The 21513-nt window shown below is 35.6% G+C and overlaps 1 protein-coding gene and 1 pseudogene across 1 annotated transcript; one reads left to right on the plus strand and one right to left on the minus strand.

The window, feature by feature from the left end:
- The first annotated feature begins 754 nt into the window (after positions 1-754).
- LOC111391474 lies at positions 755-16419 on the plus strand (annotated as a pseudogene).
- Positions 16420-17611: 1192 nt separating this feature from the next.
- On the minus strand, positions 17612-19892 carry LOC111385507 (cytochrome P450 86A8-like). The gene has a single exon (XM_023009900.1). The coding sequence runs from the start codon at positions 19489-19491 to the stop codon at positions 17830-17832; it is 1662 nt and encodes a 553-aa protein (XP_022865668.1). The 5' UTR covers positions 19492-19892; the 3' UTR covers positions 17612-17829.
- Positions 19893-21513: the final 1621 nt, after the last annotated feature.

A 21513-nucleotide genomic window follows, 5' to 3' on the forward strand; every position in this document is an offset into this window, starting at 1 on the left:
ACGTACAGTGTCAATTTATTTCAAAACGAAACAATAAAAGAACACTAAGAACTACAGTTAATGACAAAGAAATAGGTAATATGATGTAATTAAAGTCCTACCTCAAATTCACCAGGATTCCTTGAAGGTCAAGTCTCCAGGTCAAGGCACAATTTGAAAAAATACCTAGACAAGAAGTAAGGATAGGGAACAAGGGAGAATGGACGATCAATGGCCTAGATAATCAATGCAAACTTGTATATCATAACATATATGATACATCAAAACAACAGGCATCAATATAGCAGTAATATTCATGTAGAATTCAAGTAAGAACAATTTCTAGACAATATTACTTTAAGGGAGAATAGTATATTGTAAAATCAGAGTAATGGTCCTTGGTTTGACCACAATCCCAAGATCCTCTGAAATATAATAGATCAATCCACATCTGGTTGTGAAAAATTAATTTTTCCACAATCAAATCGTAAATGAAAGAACACCAACAGCCACAGATGGCTCTGAATCCACTATCAAGTTAAGAAATCGAAATACAATTGCAATATAGAAACTTGTTTCCTCTATAGATTTACAACCAACGGATCAAACATTGACTACGAAGATTTCATATTGTAATCCATTTACTCATCATCCAATGCATTACTTTAAATTCAGCAGCTTTCACTTGCCAATTGCTTGTTCCAGCTAGATTAAAATTGAGATAAAATCATTTTCATCGGTTCTAATTTGTCCATTTCTATGCTTATAGGTGAACATGAGCATAGCAATACTTCAAATGTTGAAGGAATTCAACTGGAATAGTGCTACTTTTGGTCTAATTCAGTCATCGTTCTTCTGGGGATATCTGCTCACACAGGTTTTACTCATTATATCTTTGCAACTTTAAAAACAGGAATAAGCTTGTTACCATCTTAACACGTCCTTTGATCAACCCTCATACATTGAAATCTTTTATCTAATGCATAGTATTTAATGGGCAAAGAAAATTCATTGTCAAGCATGCAGCTTTTGTTTGACTTCCAATTTAATCTCCAACGTTTTGGTTGTGATTGCTATAATTGTTATTCGACAGAACTTTGAAATTTATTCTAGTTTCAAGTGCCATCGGTGAAATATCTTCAAATGGCAACTCCTAGAATTTAAGGGCATGACAACTTATATGGTTGGGGCATACATTTCATAGCCCTATAGAAGCACATATCACAAGCGATGTGATCCCAGTAACATGTTGATAGAGATAGAGGCAGACCAAATTAACATGGCCTGCTGTGGTTGTATAACATTTCATTACATTAAACTCTTTAGTAGATATAGCTGTAGAACAGATAGAGTATAATAGAGTTTCAAAACCATATTTCAATACAGTTGTGCATTTTAAATTTAGTCTTTCATCACCTCATGCATCCTTCACTGTTATAGATTTTTATGTTTTTTCTTGGGTCACACTCTTGACCTGGATTAGCCTGTTAGCTTTGCTATGTCATATCTGTAACGCCCCAAATTTTATAAACGCTGGAGTGTTACAAAAAACTCAATTTCCTTTATAATAATTGCGGAACGATTTACCTATAAAGAAAAATATTTATTTTCAACCATAAATATCAATTTAAAATAAACAAACGAGTTTTTGAACAAATAAAACTAACAAATAATTTAGAGACATAAAAAAAAAACGAGTTTTTGAACAAATAAAACTAACAAAAATTTAGAGACATAAAAAAGAACAAATTAAATGTTAAATTTCTTTTTCCTTTATTCGATTCATTTGGCAGTCCGCATTACCATCCCGTCACAATTCCAATCGACCCGAACTAATCTGTAAAAAATTGTAAGATTGAGTATTCGAAAACACCCAGTAAGATACGTGCAATTTTCTTATACAGATATATATAACAATAAAATCTACATTTCATACCGCTCTGCTCTTATGAAATATATCGATGACCAAGTGACACACCAATCTTAGGTTCTCTTATATCTCATAGGATTTCATTTCTCTTTTTATAGAACCCGAAAGTCCACTAGCATCCATGCATATTTAATTGTATATAAAAGCATATAAAAACGAAAACAACTTGCACATATGTATCTAACCTCGTTTATTTAAGAGTTGCAAAATGGTTTCTTGTCTTCTAGTTCCCAAAAGTACCATTTCTCACTCTCTCTCTCTCTCTCTCTCTCTCTCTTACGTGTGTATAACTTTTGATGTGTGAATTATGGAATATATGTACAGTATTTATAGTAATAAAAAGTGGTTGAGTGATACTAGAAAACATGTACTCTATTGGATAAAACCTAATTTAGGTATTTGGATTATATTTTAATAATAAATTTATAGTTATCCAAATAGGATACTAGCTATCACATTAAATTAAAAATAGGTTAATATTAAAAATAATATTAAATTTCAATACTCACACACGTTTTTGGAGAGAGAAAATGAATTGAATTATAGTTTAAATAAAGTTCTATTTATTCTATTTTCTTTCAATTGGGTCTAACTTAATATGTTCTTATCCAAAATAATTTTTTCTCGAGTTAAAGGCTTCTAATTAATTACGACCTATAAAATGAGTCCAATAACGATATAATAAATCGCTCTAACAATATCTAATTATTTAGATCAAATAAAATAGGAATTTAAAATGTTTTTTTCATTTTAGTCATCAACTTAAAAAAATGTAAATATATAATATATAAAATCATACCGTTTTATATCTTTAAATTCGGTAATAGCTCATATCATATTATATCATATCATTGTGCCGAATGGGCATATCATTCATACCATAGCATCACATCATAATTTTATCTTTCATGAGTATAAAATTCGTCAACATGAAAAAGAATATTTAAATATGATAGAAAAACACTGCATCTCAATAGCCTATCTCGTAATAAATCAGTTTTTTGGAATACAAATTCCAAATTCACGTTCCAAACTTATTTTTTTGTATTTGTTGCTACTATCACCGTATATGGGTGTCTAAAGATGAAAAAGAATATTGAATTTTAATAGGCCTAAAAGTCTTTCAAATAAACGTGTTTGTTTTTTTTTTTTCGTAAAGAGTCTCAATTCTATACAATCACTATTTCTTTCATATCTAATCAACACATGGTAATCTATCACTATCATCTCCCAACAACTTAGGCAAATAAATTATTTTAAAATAAAACTACTAATCTATATTTTAAGATACACGTACACTAACAACTCCCAACCAATTCAAAATAAAATTGAAACACTCCATAGACGTCACGTGGCGGGTACATTTTCATCAAAGGTTAAAATTAAATTGTAAAACTAGTTTTCATCCACTTTTTTCAAACTAAAATATCTTGGAGCTTATTTATACGAATCGACTTTTTCTTGGGCCTAATATACATAATTAATTACGAGCTATCCAACGAGTACAATATCGATATATTTATCATTACTCTATCTATTTTTAAATATTTGACCCAATTAAAATTGAATTTATCATTTTAGTACCCTAACTTTCCAAATTTAAAAATATAGTATGAAAGTAAATAAATTCTAGTATATGCGAATTTTTGGGGCTTTACAATCTTCCCTCCTTTAATATTTTCATCCTCGAAAATTACCTTGACTAATTGAATAGTTTTGAATACTTGGTCTTAAGCTCCTCTTCTTTTTCCCAAGTTGATTCATCCCGTCCATGATTTCATCATTGTTCCTTGACTAGGGGAACTTCTCTGTTTCTGAGTTGGTGTACTTTTCAGTCTAAAATAATCGTCGAAATTTCCTCATATAATAGATCTTTTTGTACCTCCAAAGTTTGATAACTTACCATGTGATTAGGATCATGGACATATTTTCTGAGTATTGAAACATGGAACACATTATGCACTACTGCAAGCTCAAGTGGTAAGGCAAGTCGATAAGCCACAACACCAATCCTTTAAGGATCTCGAAAGGTCCAATGTTCCGCGGTCTCAACTTCCCTTTCTTTCCAAATCTCAATACACCCTTCATTGGTGCCACCTTTAGAAAAACCTTGTCGCCCACTTGAAATTCTAAATTCTTTCTTCTACCATAAGCATAACTTTTATGTCGGTCTTGCGCTACCTTTATTCTTGCTCTAATTTTATCAACTGCCTCAACTGTTCATTGAATGATTTCAGGACCCAAAATTCTATTCTCCCCAACTTCATCCCAATGGATAGAGGATCTGCACTTCCTACCATAAAGAGTTTCAAATCAGGCCATACCTATAGTGGCCTGAAAACTATTCTTGTAAGCAAATTCCACTAATGACAGATGTGTTTCCCAACTACCACCAAGATCTAAAATACATGCCCTCAACATATCTTCCAGAGTTTGGATGGATCTTTCTGATTGTCCATCCGTCTGAGAATGATAAGCAATACTAAACTTCAATTTAATCATCGCTGTAGTCTGAGTCGGCGGTGTGATAACTTCTAATCTTAGTTTCTCAAAGTCCCTTATCAAGTATTCCTGCACCATGGGTAGAACTGCTAACTGTGATACTGTTTTTTTGCTTAGGGCATCTGCAACTACGTTAGCCTTACCCGATGGTAATGAATTGTGCATCCATAATCTTTCACTAACTCCAACCATCTCCTCTGTCTCATATTCAGTTCCTTCTGTGTGAATAAGTATTTGAGACTTTTTTTGTCTGTATAAATTTCACACCTCCCACCATAGAGATAATGATGTCATATTTTTAAGGCGTGAACTACTGCTGCAAGCTCCAAGTCGTGAGTTGGATAGTTTTGCTCATACTACTTCAATTGTCTCGAGGCGTAAGCAACTACTTTTCCATGCTGCATCAATACACAGCCCAATCTTTGTTTGGAGGCATCGCTGTAAATCACAAATCCATCAGAGCCATCTGGTATCGTTAATATAGGAGCTGAAACTAGTCTTTACTTGAGTTCTTGAAAACATTTTTCACATTTTTCTGTTCACTGGAACTTTACACCCTTTCTTGTCAACTGAGTCATTGGCCCTGCTATTTTTGAGAAGCCTTCAATGAATCTCCTATAATACCCAGCCAATCCTAAGAAACTGCGAACTTCACCCACACTGCTCAGCTTTGGCTAGTTTGTTATTGCTTCTAATTTAGTAGGATCTATTTCGATTCCTTGGGCGGTAACCACATGACCAAGGAAACCTATACGATTAAGCCAAAATTTGCACTTCTTGAATTTGATATATAATTTCTCATTCCTCAAGGTTTCAAATACTACTCGGAGTTGTTCATCATGCTGTTTCTTGTCTTTGGAGTACACGAGTATGTCGTCAATAAATACTATGACGAATTGGTCTAAGTATTGATGAAACACTCTGTTCATTAGATCCATAAATACAGTTGGAGCATTGGTCAAACCAAAAGGCATGACAGTGAATTCATAGTGTCCATAACGAGTCCTGAAAGCAATTTTTGGTATATCGCTTGCCCTAATTTTCAACTGATGATAGCCTAAACTCAAGTCGATCTTTGAAAACACTGTAGCGCCCTTAACTGGTCAAACAAATCTTCTATTCTTGGCAACGTGTACTTATTTTTTATGGTCAGATGGTTCAATTCTCCATAGTCAATACACATCCTCATACTCCCATCCTTCTTCTTGACAAAAAGTACAGGAGCTCCCAAAGAGATACACTTGGTCGAATTAAACCTTTCTCCAACAACTCCTCTAATTGCAACTTCAATTCTTGAAGTTCCTTCGGTGCCATTCGGACGGGGCCTTGGATACTAGTGCTGCTCCAAATCAATTGTAAATTCCACTTGCCTATCTTGTGGAATGCCTGGTAAATCTTCTGGGAATATGTCTGCAAAATCTCACACAATATTAATATCGTTAACAGTCATTCCTGTATGTTGGGGATTGGTGATATTAACTAGAAATCCTTGGCATGACTCATTTTTCAACATCGTTTCCGCTTGAATAGCCAATATAAGACGAGGCAAAGACTTGAACTTTGCTCCAAAGAAAAGGAATTCTTCCTCTCCCGGTCTGTGAAAGAATACTTATTTCTCATGATATCAAATGGTCCCATGATTAAGCCCCAACCAATCCATGCCCAAAACAACATCGAAATCTTTCGTCTCTAAAAGGTACAAGTCTGTTTGTAATATTTTCCCATCAATCTCTAACTTCATAGCCTTAGTCATTCAATTTGTACAAAGAGTTTTTCCTAAAGGGATGCTAACCTTTAATTCATAATTCGTTTTCACACATGCAAAGTTTGACCTAGCGACTAAGGATGCAGAGATAAAAGAATTTGTAACCCGAGAGTCAAAAAGTATGTAAGCAGGTACATCAGATAATAATAGAATACTTGTTTTCATAATTATAGTGTTAGACTAGCAACCAAGGGACAGAGATCAAATAATGTGTAGTTCTAGGTAAAAGAATGTAAGCAATTACATTAAAAATATAATAATAAAATACCTGCTATCACATTCGGATCCTGCTCTGCCTTATGCTGATTCGATGCAAAAACTCGAGCTTGTGCTTTCTTATTCTTGTCTTGATCACCATCCTTCTTTTTTTGGAGGCTCTGTGCAGTTGAGAGCAATGTGTCCCGACTTACCACACCGAAAACACATGTTCTTCCCAAGTAAACATTCACCCCTGTGGAGTTTATTACACTTAGGACAGGGTGTAATACTCTCACTCGCCCCACCAATACGAACTTCTGTGCTTGGCCTTTTATTTTGCCAGTTACGTTCGTTCTTGTTCTGATTACTCCACTTTATTTTTCCCAACGACTCCTTGCTCTGCTGGGCAAACTATCCAAATGTGGTCCTCTGATATGAAATAGCATGGGCTCTCTCCAATATCTCACGATATGAGGTGAAATGATGGGACATAATGATAATGTCGATCTCGGGGTGCAGTCCATTTTCGAACCTCCTAATCTTCTTAACTTCAGTATCCACTAAGTGCGGGGCATATTTTGAGAGTTGCTCAAACTGCCTTTCGTAATCAGTAAGCAACATGTCCCCCTGCTTGAGCTGTAGAACTTCTGATTCCTTGAAGTCCCTCAAAGCCCGTGGGAAATATTTTGCCATAACTTCATCCTTAAACTGTCCCAAGTCAAGTTACGTTGTTGCTCTTCCGTCCTAGTGCGTGAGACAGATTCCCACCAGTAACTAGCTACTCCAACAAACATAAATTCTGCGCATAGAACTTTCTGTGCATCCGTACAAACGATGTGTTGAAAGATGCGCTCCAGATCTCTAATCCACTCCTCAATAGCCAGTGGGTCGGAGCCACCATCGAAAGTCGGAGGCTCGTACCTACGAAATTGCTCAACCACTGAGACGGCTCCCGGGACAAATGGAGGTGCATTTTGCGGCGACGGTGCTTGGCTCTGTCTGCTCAGTTCGTACCGCTTGTAGTAAATCGCGCATCAAGTTCGTGTGAGTAGGTGGTGCCATTTCCTAAAATTTAATATGATGTTATTGGTCACATTTCAGTACTAAGTCTAACAAGTTATACTTATGTTATCGTATGCATATCATACATTTAACGAGAAAAATAATCTTAAAAATTTAAAGATATGTAATTTAAAATATTTAAATCATGCAAAATGTTTAAGTACATTCATCTTCTTATCCCTTTTTGCATACCTTAGGGTCGTCGGAGGATGGTCGATTGGTGGTCGTTGAGTGCCAAAAATCATTCATATATTTAATAACTTTAAATTATCATTATCGTTAAATTCATAAATTTTCAGAAAAAATTAGCCTTTAACAAATATTACGCAATGAAACAAATAAATATTTTATTACATGTAATATATAAAACGTGTAAAATCCAGTGTTTATATATATCATCAAAATTTATTTATTTACTATTTATTTATTTACTATATATTATTATTTTTTTACATAGGGTAATACATCGAAGTTTTAGCTACTAAAAAATATCACATATTAGTACATGTACTATTATAAAATTTCACCCATTTAAAAAATATATATATAGTAACTAAATAATAATTTAGTGACTATTATGGCTAAACATAAAATTTATTTTAATGGAAGTATTTCCATAAAATCTACAAATATATATATACATACACATATACAATTTAGCAATAATTTAGAATATTTTTATTTTACTTTATTTTTCATTTTTTTTCTTACTCCTAATTGAATTTGCAAAAATAAGAATGGTAGAGACATATATAGCCATCCACGATTCGTATCTCTTAACCTCTACAATTCCGTTAAAAACCCTAACTTGGTGAACGATAAACAATCTATAATCCCCGGGATAATCTTTGCAAAACCAATTAATAATTTAGAAAAAGTCAACAATTATCAGCTACAAATTATATTTAAAAAAAATGAAACCAAATTAAACATCTTTCTCCGCAACTAAACGCTAGAATACCCTATAAACTCTTAAATCGTATTATGCATACAATACATCAAAAAATAATATTTATATATAGGATTCAACTTAAGTCTTACTTAAGGAAAATGTTATGAGTTTGAATTTTGGGAGACGCAACAGAAAGCCTTAAGGGTAAGTGGGCGCAAGGCCCACCCAAAGTGGATAGTACGTAAGCTACGGCTTGGGTACAGAGACCCGAGTCATTACAATATCTTTATGCATCTGATTTATTTGCTTTTAATACTTGTCGACTATACTTTTCAATGTAGTCACTTTAGGACATTTATCCATCTTGTACTTATTTTGCTTATGTTTTTCTGTCAAGTATATTGCTGGAGGCATATGGGCAGATAAAATTGGTGGGAAGCTAGTACTTGGTTTCAGAGTTGTTTGGTGGTCGGTTGCATCAATTTTGACTCCTATTGCTGACAGAATCGGGCTTCCTTTCTTATTTATCACGCGTGACTTTATGGGCATTGGTGAGGTTACCTGCATCTATGATTTTCTATGTTTTTTTGAAGATTCTCTACTTAGAGTTTGTTATTCTCTGTGATCAAGCAATCAAGTTCTTATTTGTATTTATTTCTCTGTTTGGTTTAGATAAAATCAATTTTTTAGTAGCTTTTTTGTAAAAGTTGATGGAATGTGTTGTTAAAAAGTTATAGGACCATGAAATGTGTGGTTAAAATTAATGATTGATTTTGACTTAGATTTTAATCTAACGTTTTAGTTGAACCATACAAGGGCCTTGTATTATTTGACAGCATTATTGAACTTTCAACAGAGGAGTCTTAGATAACAAAATTTCCTTAGCTAATTGTCTAGAACTTAATGATTCATGTGATTAACATCCGTTCTAATTGGGACATGAAATTGTCCTATGCATATCTTATTGCTCAGTTATTGCTGTTGTAGTATGCCAAGTATAAATACACAATTGAAATGTGAATCTTGCTGGTGCATTTCTCCACGTGTCATGTAGTATATTTATGATCAGCATGTTAATATTATTTATTTTATGAATATTTTCCCAGTTGCAAATTTTCTGTAAATTCCTCATCTCATAGGTTATATAAATATAAAAATGCAAGTAGGAAGCATCCTTGTGAGAGCATGCTTTTCATTCTAATGTGGTTTACTTTATAGTCAGGTGTTTGCTATGCCTGCTATGAATAATTTGTTGTCCAAATAGATCCTTGTCTCCGAGAGAAGCAGATCACTTGCTCGAGTATACAGAGGTATGTATCTTGGTTCAGTGATAGGTTTGTCTGTATCTCCTGTATTGATCCACAAATTTGGGTGGTCATCTGTGTTCTATGCTTTTGGTTCCCTTGGAAGCATCTGGTTTGCACTGTGGCTGCACTTCTGTATCCAAAACCTGAGAAAGGAGGTTTTTATTATAATTTTCTGCTCTACTAAATGACCAACTCATAAAAATTATTGAGCTAATACTGGAGAGGAAGGTTTTTAATGTATTCAGCAAATTACCTGACATCAATCATTCTAAATGTTTTGAGCAGATGAAATCGTTGAATGGTTGGCAGAACCTGTAAATAACCCTGATATAGTTCTTCTCTTCTTAATGTTGAACAGAGTTTTAAGAAATTCAATATGTTCATTTAGAATTCGAAGAGTTGCAAAATTCTTTTTGAAACTGTAAATTTTAACTTGTAGGCACAGTTCACCCGAAGAAGATCTAGAACCGAGTGCGGAAGAAAAGAAATTAAAATTGGGAGGCAGCACACAGAAGGAACCTGTCTCTAAAATTCCATGGAAAATAATTTTATCCTAGGCACATGTCTGGGCTCTTATTATCTCCCATTTCTGTCATAATTGGGGTACATCTATTCTTTTGACGTGGATGCCTACTTACTATAACCAGGTATGCTTCGCTATTGAATGATCTGCAACTGATAAGTGTTAAAGAATTAAAAGTGAATCAAGGCACAAAGTCAGGAATGTCCTTCAATCATCTCAGTCAACCACTATCAATTGCTGTTAATGTATTTTTCATTTATACAGGAGTATGAATAGGCAATGACAATGTATATGCTTTGTTTTAGGACCTAAATTGATTCTCGTATGATGTATATATATACCTTATTATTTCTCAATGAAATACACAAGAATTATTTTCTTTTTCATGGTATCAGAGCCAGAACAATTATGAGCCTTATTTCCTTTCCCTTCCCAATCACAGCAAAGGCCGAACATGGCAGAAAATGACAGTCAATTGATCCAAAACTCAGTCAAGCCTGAGGCCAACGGATACGACAATCCAAATGTGGATGCCAATATAACAGCACCTCCCACGCCCTTCACTCTCACGGCAGAGCAATACCAGAACCTCATGGCGATACTTGATAAGAACAAGTCCAAATCCATGGCTAATCATGTTAGTAGTACATCTGCTATAAGTGATCTCTCAGGTATAACCTTCTATGCTTCCATTATTGGTCAAGAAATTCGTTGGATACTTGACACAGGAGCTACCGATCACATGGTTTGCTCCGCTGACTTATTAACCACAAAATCTTGTGTTACTGATCGAACTGTATATCTCCCTAATGGAAAACTAGCGACTGTCACACACATAGGCAGCATTCATGTGGCTGATTTTATATAACATGATGTGCTTTGTATTCCTTCCTTCAAATTAAATCTCATCTCTATTAGCAAACTTGCTTGCAATTCCCATTATCTTGCCACATTTACTAAGAATACTTGTATACTACAGGACCAATGATCGGGGAAGATGATTGGGATGGGGATTGAACGAGAAGGACTTTACTACCTTGATACTACGCAGAAAGCCAGATGCAACTCAGCTACCTCAACAACCTGTCAACTTTGGCATAAACGCCTTGGTCACCTTTCAAATAAGAGTCTACGTTTACTTTCCCATTTAGATACAAAAATAAAATTTCATGATGTTTCTGATTGTTTAATTTGCCTATTAGCCAAACAAACTCGTTCTAAATTTTCATTAAGTTCAATTCATGCTCATGCACCTTTTGAATTAATTCATGTTGATATTTGGGGAGGATACCATGTTCCTGCAATCAATGGGGCACAATATTTTCTTTCTATTGTGGATGATTACACTCGATGTACATGGGTTTATTTGATGAATCATAAATCTGACTCCTCTAAATACATAACCTCATTCATCAATTTAATTGAGACACAATTTTCCTTGAAAGTCAAAATTCTTCTTAGTGATAATGGCCCTGAATTTACAATGAGAAAATTTTATTTAGATAAAGGGATCATTCATCAAACCAGTTGTGTCTCTACTCCACAACAAAATGGAGTAGTGGAGCGAAAACATCGTCACCTCCTAAATGTGGCCCGAGCTTTGCTATTTGAAGCCAATCTTCCCAAAAAGTTCTAGGGAGATGCCATTTTAACTGCTACATATCTCATCAACCGAACACCTACACTTCTCCTAAAAGGAAAAACACCCTTTGAGATGCTTTTTCACAAACAGCCCACATATGACCATTTGCGAGTTTTTGGATGCTTGTGTTTTGCCTCAACACACCGTTATCATCCCTCAAAGTTTGATGCAAGAGCCACACAATGTCTCTTCTTAGGCTATGCATATGGCCAAAAGGGATATAAACTTTATGATCTCTCAACTGGTAAAGTTTTTGTCTCACGTGATGTTTAATTTCATGAAAATGTTTTTCCTTATTCATCTTCCACCATACGTTTCTCTCCAATTTTTCCTAGTAATCAACTGCCAACATATGATGATGACAACCCCACTCCATCCTTTTCCCCACAATTCAATGCTGAACCAATACTCTCTCAAGAAACTCCTCCTTCAAACTATTTCATTGACACTATCTCCTCTGATATTACTTCGTCTACTACCCAACACTCTCCAACTTCGTCCCATGAATCATAGATACCTTCCTTGCGATTGACACGAACAACAACAGCACCTAGTTATCTTCGAGAGTATCATGTTGGTGTTTCTCTTCCTTCAAGGAACATTCCATCATCTAACTCAGCGATGGTTACAGAAACAGGTATTCTTTATCCTTTATCTGATGTCGTTTCTTATGATAAGTTATCACCCAAACACCATGCTTTCACCACTTCTCTTTCAGTGGAAAAAGAACCAACATCTTTTGAACAAGCAATTTGTGATCCCAAATGGTGCCTAGCTATGCAACAAGAACTTGCTGCACTCAAGGCTAATGGAACATGGTCTCTTCAGACACTTCCTCCAGGAAAGAAGCCAATTGGCTGCAAATGGGTATACAAGATCAAATTCAAACTCGATGGTACTGTCGAAAGCTATAAGGCCAGGTTGGTAGCCAAAGGATACAACCAAATAGAAGGATTAGATTACAGTGAGATCTTTGCTCCAGTTGCAAAGCTTGTGACTGTTCGCCTCCTCCTTACTGTGACCTCAACCCAACATTGGCACCTTCACCAACTTGACGTCAACAATGCTTTCTTACATGGAGATCTAGATGAAGATGTCTACATGACTTTACCTCCTGGTTTCGGACGAAAGGGGGAGACAAGAGTTTGCAAGCTTCACAAATAATTGTATGGTCTCAAACAAGCATCTCGCCAATGGTTTATCAAACTCACCACTGCCCTCAAACGAGCCAACTTCAAACAATCAAAGGCCGACTATTCCTTGTTCGTCCGATCCCAAGATGATAAATTCACTACTCTCCTTATTTATGTAAATGACGTCATCCTTGCAGGAAATAATCTACAAGACATTGAAGATACCAACTCATTTTTAAGAGATCAATTTAAATTGAAGGACCTTGGGCAATTGAAATATTTTCTTGGAATAGAAGTTGCACGATCCAACAAAGGCATTGTTCTTTCACAACGAAAGTATGCTCTCGAAATTCTCGAAGATGTTGGTTATCTAGGGGCCAAACCAGTCTCTTTTTCCATGGAGCAAAACTTGTCCCTTAGTAAGTTTGATGGGGACTATATTAGTGATCCTTCTTCATATCTAAGGCTTGTTGGACGACTAATTTACTTGACTATCACACGACCTGATTTGACATATGCGGTACATGTTCTAAACCAATTTATGGACAAACCACGAGTCCCACACCAAGAAGCAGCTTATCGTGTATTACGTTATGTGAAGCAAACACCATGTCAAAGAATTTTTCTTCCTACAGATAGTTCAATCCAATTAAATGCATTTTGTGATGCGAATTGGGCCAGATGTCATGATACTCGACGATCTGTCACTAGGTATTGTATATTTCTTGGAAGTTCATTAATTTCCTGGAAAACCAAGAAGCAAACTACGATATCACGATCTAGCGCAGAAGCTGAGTATCGATTTATGGCTGCAACTTGTTGTGAGATTACTTGGTTGAAATACATCCTACAAGATTTGGGCATCCAACACTCACATCCTGCCAATCTATATTGTGGCAATCAAGCGGCACTACATATTGCTTCAAACCCAGTTTTTCACAAGTGAACAAAACATATAGAAATTGATTGTCATCTTGTACGGGAGAAGGTTCAAGAAGGAATGGTCAAAATGACTCATTTATCCACATCACACCAGCCAGCTGACATCTTTACAAAGCCGTTGAGTTCTTCACATTTTTCGACTTTACTTGGCAAGTTAGGAATTATCAACATATATTCCAAACTTGAGGGGGAGTGTTAAAGAATTAAAAGTGAATCAAGGCACAAAGTCAGGAATGTCCTTCAATCATCTCAGTCAACCACCATCAATTGCTGTTAATGTATTTTCCATTTATCCAGGAGTATGAATAGGCAATGACAATGTATATGCTTTGTTTTAGGACCTAAATTGATTCTCGTATGATGTATATATATACCTTATTATTTCTCAATGAAATACACAAGAATTATTTTCCTTTTCAGAAGAGATAATCTGTTTTGGTAAACTTTTTGTTCATCTAGATATTATATCAAGGGCAGTTTAAAAATGCAGAAGAAAATCATTTCTAGCTAGCATGACAAATGTGCTTGTATGTGGGAATGTACATTTTTTTGTTAATAGGTCTATTAAGATGAATTATGAGATGATCTTTCAAATTTCTCCCGATTAACGTACGAGTCAATTATTCAGTGCATACACCATGGCAACTGTGTAAGCAAAGTTGAGTTACTGTTTATCAAAAATCTAAGGTGTTGAGTGTAATTTCTATACAACTATAGAGCAAACATGACAACAAGGGAGTCCATTATATGACTACTTCAGCAAAGTGAGAGGTCCTGCAAAAGGATCTTCGGACCATTCTTTACTTGCTTTCCTAAATTTTATATCAATATGGACATTCTGAACTTCAGGGATAGAACCAAGAATTTATTTTTTGTTACCTTAACATTATATTATGATTCATAACTACCAAGAAGTTTCCATTTATCAAATTTGAGCACGAAATCTGTGTCATAAACAGTTCCCTCATTTATCTGCCGTATGCTAAAATGTATGTGTTGATCAACTTCTCCAGCATCTCCACTTGTTATCTCTTATTGGGTATGTAATATTGAACTAGTTTTTCCAAGTAGAACTCCAAATTACATTATATATCAAGAGACATAATGGTGGACATGTTACAGAGGATGTGATTCCGAGGTTCAAAAACTAGTCTAATCCAACAAGAAAACTAATTATTTTTCGTTTGATTGTGATGATTTTCTTAGGTGTTGAAGTTCAACCTCACTGAATCTGGATGCTCTGCGTGCTTCCACGACTGACCATGGTCGTGTTTGCTAATATAGGTGGTTGGATTGCAGATTCCCTTATCAGCAAAGGACTTTCAATTACTTCAGCTCGTAAGGCAAGCATTTAAGTTTCTAGAATCTCTGAATTAGCAAGCCATCTTTTAACGGTGTTAACTCGTTCTGTCAATATATTTACCAGAAGTCTCTGCCTGCTTGATTTTATTTTATATTTTTTTTTTTTTCAAATATTAAATTAGGCAGACATTCTATGATGCAGGGACAGTCCTACAAGGGTGATGTGCCCGTGTTGGACACTCCTCCTAATAGCCACTTACTGAGTCCTTTTTTTGTTTATTTTTTAATTTTCAAAGCTTAAGAATACTTTAAGTACACTTTTTGGGCAAGCGTTCGACATGTCGTGTGCTATGTTCTATGTGAAAAGCATAAATTTTTTTCATAAAAGCTAAAATTTTAAAGAATTTAGACTGGCGCGTCCCCTGATATCTATTTCCTACTTTTTGTCTCATATTTCATGATCAAGTGTTGGTATATCATATTTTCCCCATTCCCAGAATGACTCTCCATTGTTACTGTCACAGATAATGCAGTCAAGTGGGTTTTTAGGTCCTGCCTTCTTTCTAATACAGCTTAAGCAGGTGAAGACCCCTGCTCTAGCTGTGCGATGCATGGCTTGCAGTCAGGTATGAACTGTTTTGTAATTTGACTATTTCTTTGAATCGCATAACTAAATGTAAATTGTTTGTGCTTGTACCAAAGAGATCGGATGCATTCTTATGGTCTGGACTGTACTCCATTTGGTTTCATAAATTGTTATTGCTAGGATTTGGCGAGATTTTTCAATTTTTGGTAGTCCCTTTCAATAATTACCGAAGCCGACTGTTTCCCACTTATCATGCTGAAAATAGTAAACTACGTTTGCTTTTTACCCTAAGTTGAAAAATATACTTCTATATTGCAGGGTGTACTGTTGGCACTATCTAATACAGCCGGTGTACTGGCTGGCGTACTTTGTACCGTCACAACTGGATACATACTCCAAAAGGGTACAACAAAACCCCGTACTCCATTTTTGTGCATGCTCGTTTTGTGCTTTGTAATTAAAATTGACTCCCGGTTTCTCATTTCGATTGATTCTTGAATAATAACTTTGCAGGTTCATGGGACGACGTGTTCAAAGTGGCTGTTGTACTGTACATCATAGGCACATTGGTGTGGAACTTCTTCTCCACAAGAGAGAAAATTCTGGAATAGATTGCCATGAAACTATTGGAAGATCTGCTAGATAGCTACAGAGATACAGCATAAAGACATGAGGGACATAATAACATTGGTCAATGAATGCTTATGGGAATGAAAAGGAGAAGCGAGTCAATAACAATAGAACACAAATATTTTCATACTTCTTACCATGTTGAATCACCTCGACCGCTGCTCTTGATGACTCTCAGATAGGGAAACAACCCGCAAGTTGATATGAAGCTCCCTGCCCTAAGTTTATGCCGAGATAGCCAAATCTATAAATGTTAATGGGAGAATGTCCCGACTATTGTTTTCTTTAACTCATTAGTTGTTTCAATGCTTGAACTATCAGCAAAACTGCTGTGGACATCAACATTTTGTACTGCAGAGTATGATTTCTGTTTTCGTCAATTTTTTGTTGGTGTGTTTCAACTGATAGATATATGTAATTACTGTTAGGCCATCTACTCGGGTGGGGCCGGTTACCCGAAAATTGCAGACTGCTCTAGTCCTCGGCCGATGGGACCCGCACAGGCCGTTTTACATCTCTAGATACAACAGCATGGAGGTTGCTAAATCAAATTGTCATTGGTTTGGATTTGTTTTCCTCTTTGGAAGTAAAAAAATAATCGTTGGCCTTCAACAAACGAAAAATGACAAAAGTAGGTCATGCTAGTAAAATTACAAGTTTCCAGAATTGCAACTCCATAATGAGCTGCTAAATCAATAAGTTGTTGCAAAGATGTACTTCTCTAGTATTACAAAAATTCAAAACACATATTCAGACTGCCTATATGATATGATTGTAGTTCATACAACAATTACATGAATTTAGAGGTTGGTTGACAAAATTTTTCGATAAAAGTTGATGTAATTTATGATTGAAAAGTTTATAAAAATTATAAATGACATGAAATTAAAGTTTGACCAGTTAAAAAGTGAATATAATTTAAATATTATTTATCAAACAAATACTAAATGTAACGTGTTCGATGTTTGCTTGGCGAGTTCGGTGTGCTTTTTTGGTTTTGTAGTGGAGAAGTTTATTTGTATTGAAAGCGTATATTATTGAACAAGATCGAGTTAAATAAAACAAAGTATCTTTTCTATTGGATCCCAAATATTAAGGAATAAATGATATAAATTGAGCATTGATAAATAACAAATACAAAGAATCTATATATCATCTGAATCTAAAATATAACAAACAAGAGTTTCTGAAAAAAAAAAAAAATGTACGTGACAAAAAGAAAACAAGGGGTCAGAGAGAGAGAGAGAGAGAAGAGGCATAAAAACCCCATTCTTATCTTCTACATGTCTAACCTTCTTACTTGTCATAATGAATTATTGTACCTCCAGACCATGAACGAGTAGCTTAAATTATTGAAGAGCAGAGCCATAATCAAGAATCCACGTGACTTTTTTATTTCCCCATAAATTTTCATTTCGGAAAGTAGAGGTACCGCCTTAGATCACTTCAACCACCATACCAACACCAATCCCACGGCCAATGCCACCAGCATCACCACCTATACGACATTTTTCGTTATTAGTGACAGCTTGTGTTTCTTTCATAATACTTGATGCTATAGATGTCAGATCCCTTTGATGCACATTCACTTTGAGGCCATACTTCATGAACAATGTCAATGACATCTTTTGCTCCACTTTGTGGCCGGTAACTATCGTCAGCCGGTGGCGGAGCAGCACCGCTGCCGCTATCGACTTCATTTGTAAGTAGGCCAAGTCCTTGCCTAAACATGTTCTTGGGCCAGTATTGAAGGAGACATACTTGCAAGAGTCATGCATGGTGAACTTCTTGCTTTCAGGGGATAACCATCTTTCTGGCTTGAACTCTAGGCAATCCTCACCCCACGTGGACTTCATTCGTCCAGCCGAATATATCGAATATGTAACCGATGATCCTGCCGGGACAAATGTACCGTCCGGCAATGTGTCATCCGCCACAACGTGCTTGGAGTCCTCAGGCACCGATGGGTACAATCGGAGTGTTTCGGATAATGTTGCTTTTAGGTATACCAAGCGATCAACTTCTTCGTATACTAAAGGATCATCAACCCAAGATTCTATGTTGATCCCACGTGTCTCGATCAGAACGGTGCATATTTCATGTAGAATTTTCTCTTCGACCCTTGGATTTTGCATGACCAACCAAAAGAACCAGCTCAGTGCGACCGATGACGTGTCCCGTCCAGCTAGGATGAAATTGAGTGCCACCTGTTGCAAGAATTTGTCTGAGTAGGATTCTTTTTTCTTCATGAATCTCGATAGCAAGTCATCATGTGCATTGGCATCTTTTTGCTTATTCATCAGCTCGAGTTTACGTGTCTTGATGATGTTGGACAAATACTCGTCCACGTTTTCGAGACTCTGGCTCAAGCTGACTTCCATTCCCAGCCGTAGCCATTTCTTCAGCTTCCATATAACTTCAGGAAAAATGAACCGCTGCAATGATGCCTCGGTGGCCCGGTCAAATGCGGAGGCGAAGCTATTATCCGGCATCTCCGGCGCGAGAGTTTCTGGGTCAGTCCCAAAAGCCAATCCACATATGTTATCAAAAGTGAGCCGAAGCAATAGATCTTGCAAATCAACCGGCTTGGCTTCGAGTTGAGCTGTCTTGAGAATCGGACAAAACCGGTTCTGGATGGCCCGGTTCACCCACCGTCCCATAGCTTGATGTAGTGTCCTTGTCGTGAACTCGAGGGCAGCCGTCTTTCTTTGAACAAGCCACGTTTCACCATTTGAATTGAAAATCCCCTGGCCGAGTAGATCATGAAAAACGGCCTGCCAAGTTGGTCCTTTCGGATAATTATCAAACCGGGTCTTCAAGATGTGCTCTAAATTTTTAGGGTCACAAGTGACAATCACAGGACCTTGTTTCCTGGCCAAAAATGGTATGGCACATATACATGTTTGGTATGTGCCACCGCACGCGCGGAGGTTATCGGCAATCCACTCGTGCATCCGCTCGAAGTTCTCGATAAGGCCAGGGAGACTGCCCAACACGGGCCAAACACGTGGGCCTTTCAATGACTTGGAAATGGCGGTGAACCATAGTAGATAACAAGTGACGGCAGTAAAAAACAACAATACTACATATATGTCCATTTCTCAAGAAACAACAAAAAACCTAACAAAATCCAATGAATCAAACTCAAAAACTAGAAACCCGTTACTGATTTTTGCATAAAAAATTGTGGGTTTCTGTTGGTTTAATGGAATTTGAAGAATTTTGGGATTGTGATAAAATTGAAAGATGTGCAAAAAGGGTAGAGAAAAATTCAGTCTGTGATGAAGAAAAATGAAAATTGCTCATAGTAATTTATAGATCAGAATAATTGAATAAGCAATTACTGAGGCCAGTCTGTTTCTTGAATTTCAAACACTCTCTCTACTTTTCTCTATCTAACAATGCCATAAATGCATGCCGGAAGCAGTTGGAATTGAAATTCAAGATAAAGCAAAAAACCCAAAAGAGGAAATCCGGTCTGTGAAAAAAAAAATTAAAAAGAAACACTTACAGTGAGCTTCTTCAAACTCCAAAGCAAACAACCCGCCCCCACTCCCCCACCCCCTCTCTGTAATTCCAAGTCCAACTATTCTCTGCAGAGAAAAGAGCCAGGCTCTTTAAATTCATGCATTTAATGAAGGGAATAAATGAGATTGGTTGAGAGACAACACAAATTGAGATTCCGTTCTGTTAAATTCAAGAAAATTGCACAAAAAATCCCAGAATTTGCTTATAACTTTCCTGAAAATTCATTCATAAATGAATCATGGGATCATAAAATGCACAATTATAAAGCCAAGAACTTGTTTATACTTTTTTCTTGAAATCATAGGTTTGGATTAGATCTTGTGGCTGGTTACAGTTCGGTGAACAACCCACCAACAATTTATATTAATGGTTTACATTACGTGACTCAAAATTCAATTCCAAATATCTTTATCCTTTTGCATGCCTAGAAATTTAAAAACATTTAATCTTTTTATCTCACTACTTTGACTGTCTTGAATGGAAGACAAAAGTCAACCATTTGGTTGCCATGATTTTCCTGCAAAGAAAAAGATCAACTTCGCTGCCGCAGATTTTTTGATAGAACAATAACCTCACCTGATTTGGAATGCAAGCCTTTTCTTTCATGCCAATCTATGGGCGATTATTATCATAACTTGTAAAAGAAATTTGGGTAGAAATTTCTTTATTTAATTTATCTTTTATCGCATATCTTTTATCAAAAACTTAACACGTACATAATCTTTTATGATTGAGTTACGTGAAGAAGGAATTTGAATTATGGTTAGTTATTTTTTCAGATATCATGTTAAAAGTATATATGTTATGTTGCTTAAAAATTATATTTTAGCAAATAAGAGTTGTTATAAAAAGAGACGTTAAGGAGGTCAAAATAGTCTAATTTTCGATAATGTCATTAGCTACTTACCCTATCATCAACATGTTCGCTTATCAAAATGGTTGATTCTCACGTTCATTGCATGTCTTGTCATCTTGATGGCATTTCAGGGCGTTGATCCAATTTTCTTGTCGCTTATTTAAATGATAGTGATTCCTTAAGAATTGCTTTTCAGTATAGTTTTTGTTAATATAAAACATTAACTTTGATAAAATAAATAACTTAAAGAGTAAGTTTAACATTATTTCAAATTCATCTCACACGTGCTCTGAACCATCTTGTCTAAAGCACTAAATTGACACATAGTAGACAAACATAGATTAGTTATTGTTCTAATCTCGGGATATTTATTTAAGTCTAATCGAAATTATATGTGAGAGTAAGATGTGAAATCTTATGGCATGTGTTAGATTTCTTGGAGGCATCCATCAAGCACGAGTATTTGATAAAAAAATAAAAATAAAAATAAAAAATAAAAAAAATTGAAGAATGTTGTAAAATAAATTTGTTATTAAAAGAATATATTATTGATTTATATTTTCATTATAAAGTGTACATAGATTTTTTTTTTTCAATAAACAATTCATTTAAATTTTATAGAAGAGTATTGACAATGCTGAAATTCAGAACCTATTTACCTTTAGAAACATAATATTATACAAGAAGCAGGATGGATATGGATTAAGGTGTATTGTTCTATTACGATATTCGATGT

This window comes from Olea europaea, chromosome 3 (genome assembly GCF_002742605.1).
Source record: "Olea europaea var. sylvestris chromosome 3, O_europaea_v1, whole genome shotgun sequence".
In the NCBI taxonomy this organism is placed as follows: Eukaryota; Viridiplantae; Streptophyta; class Magnoliopsida; order Lamiales; family Oleaceae; genus Olea; species Olea europaea.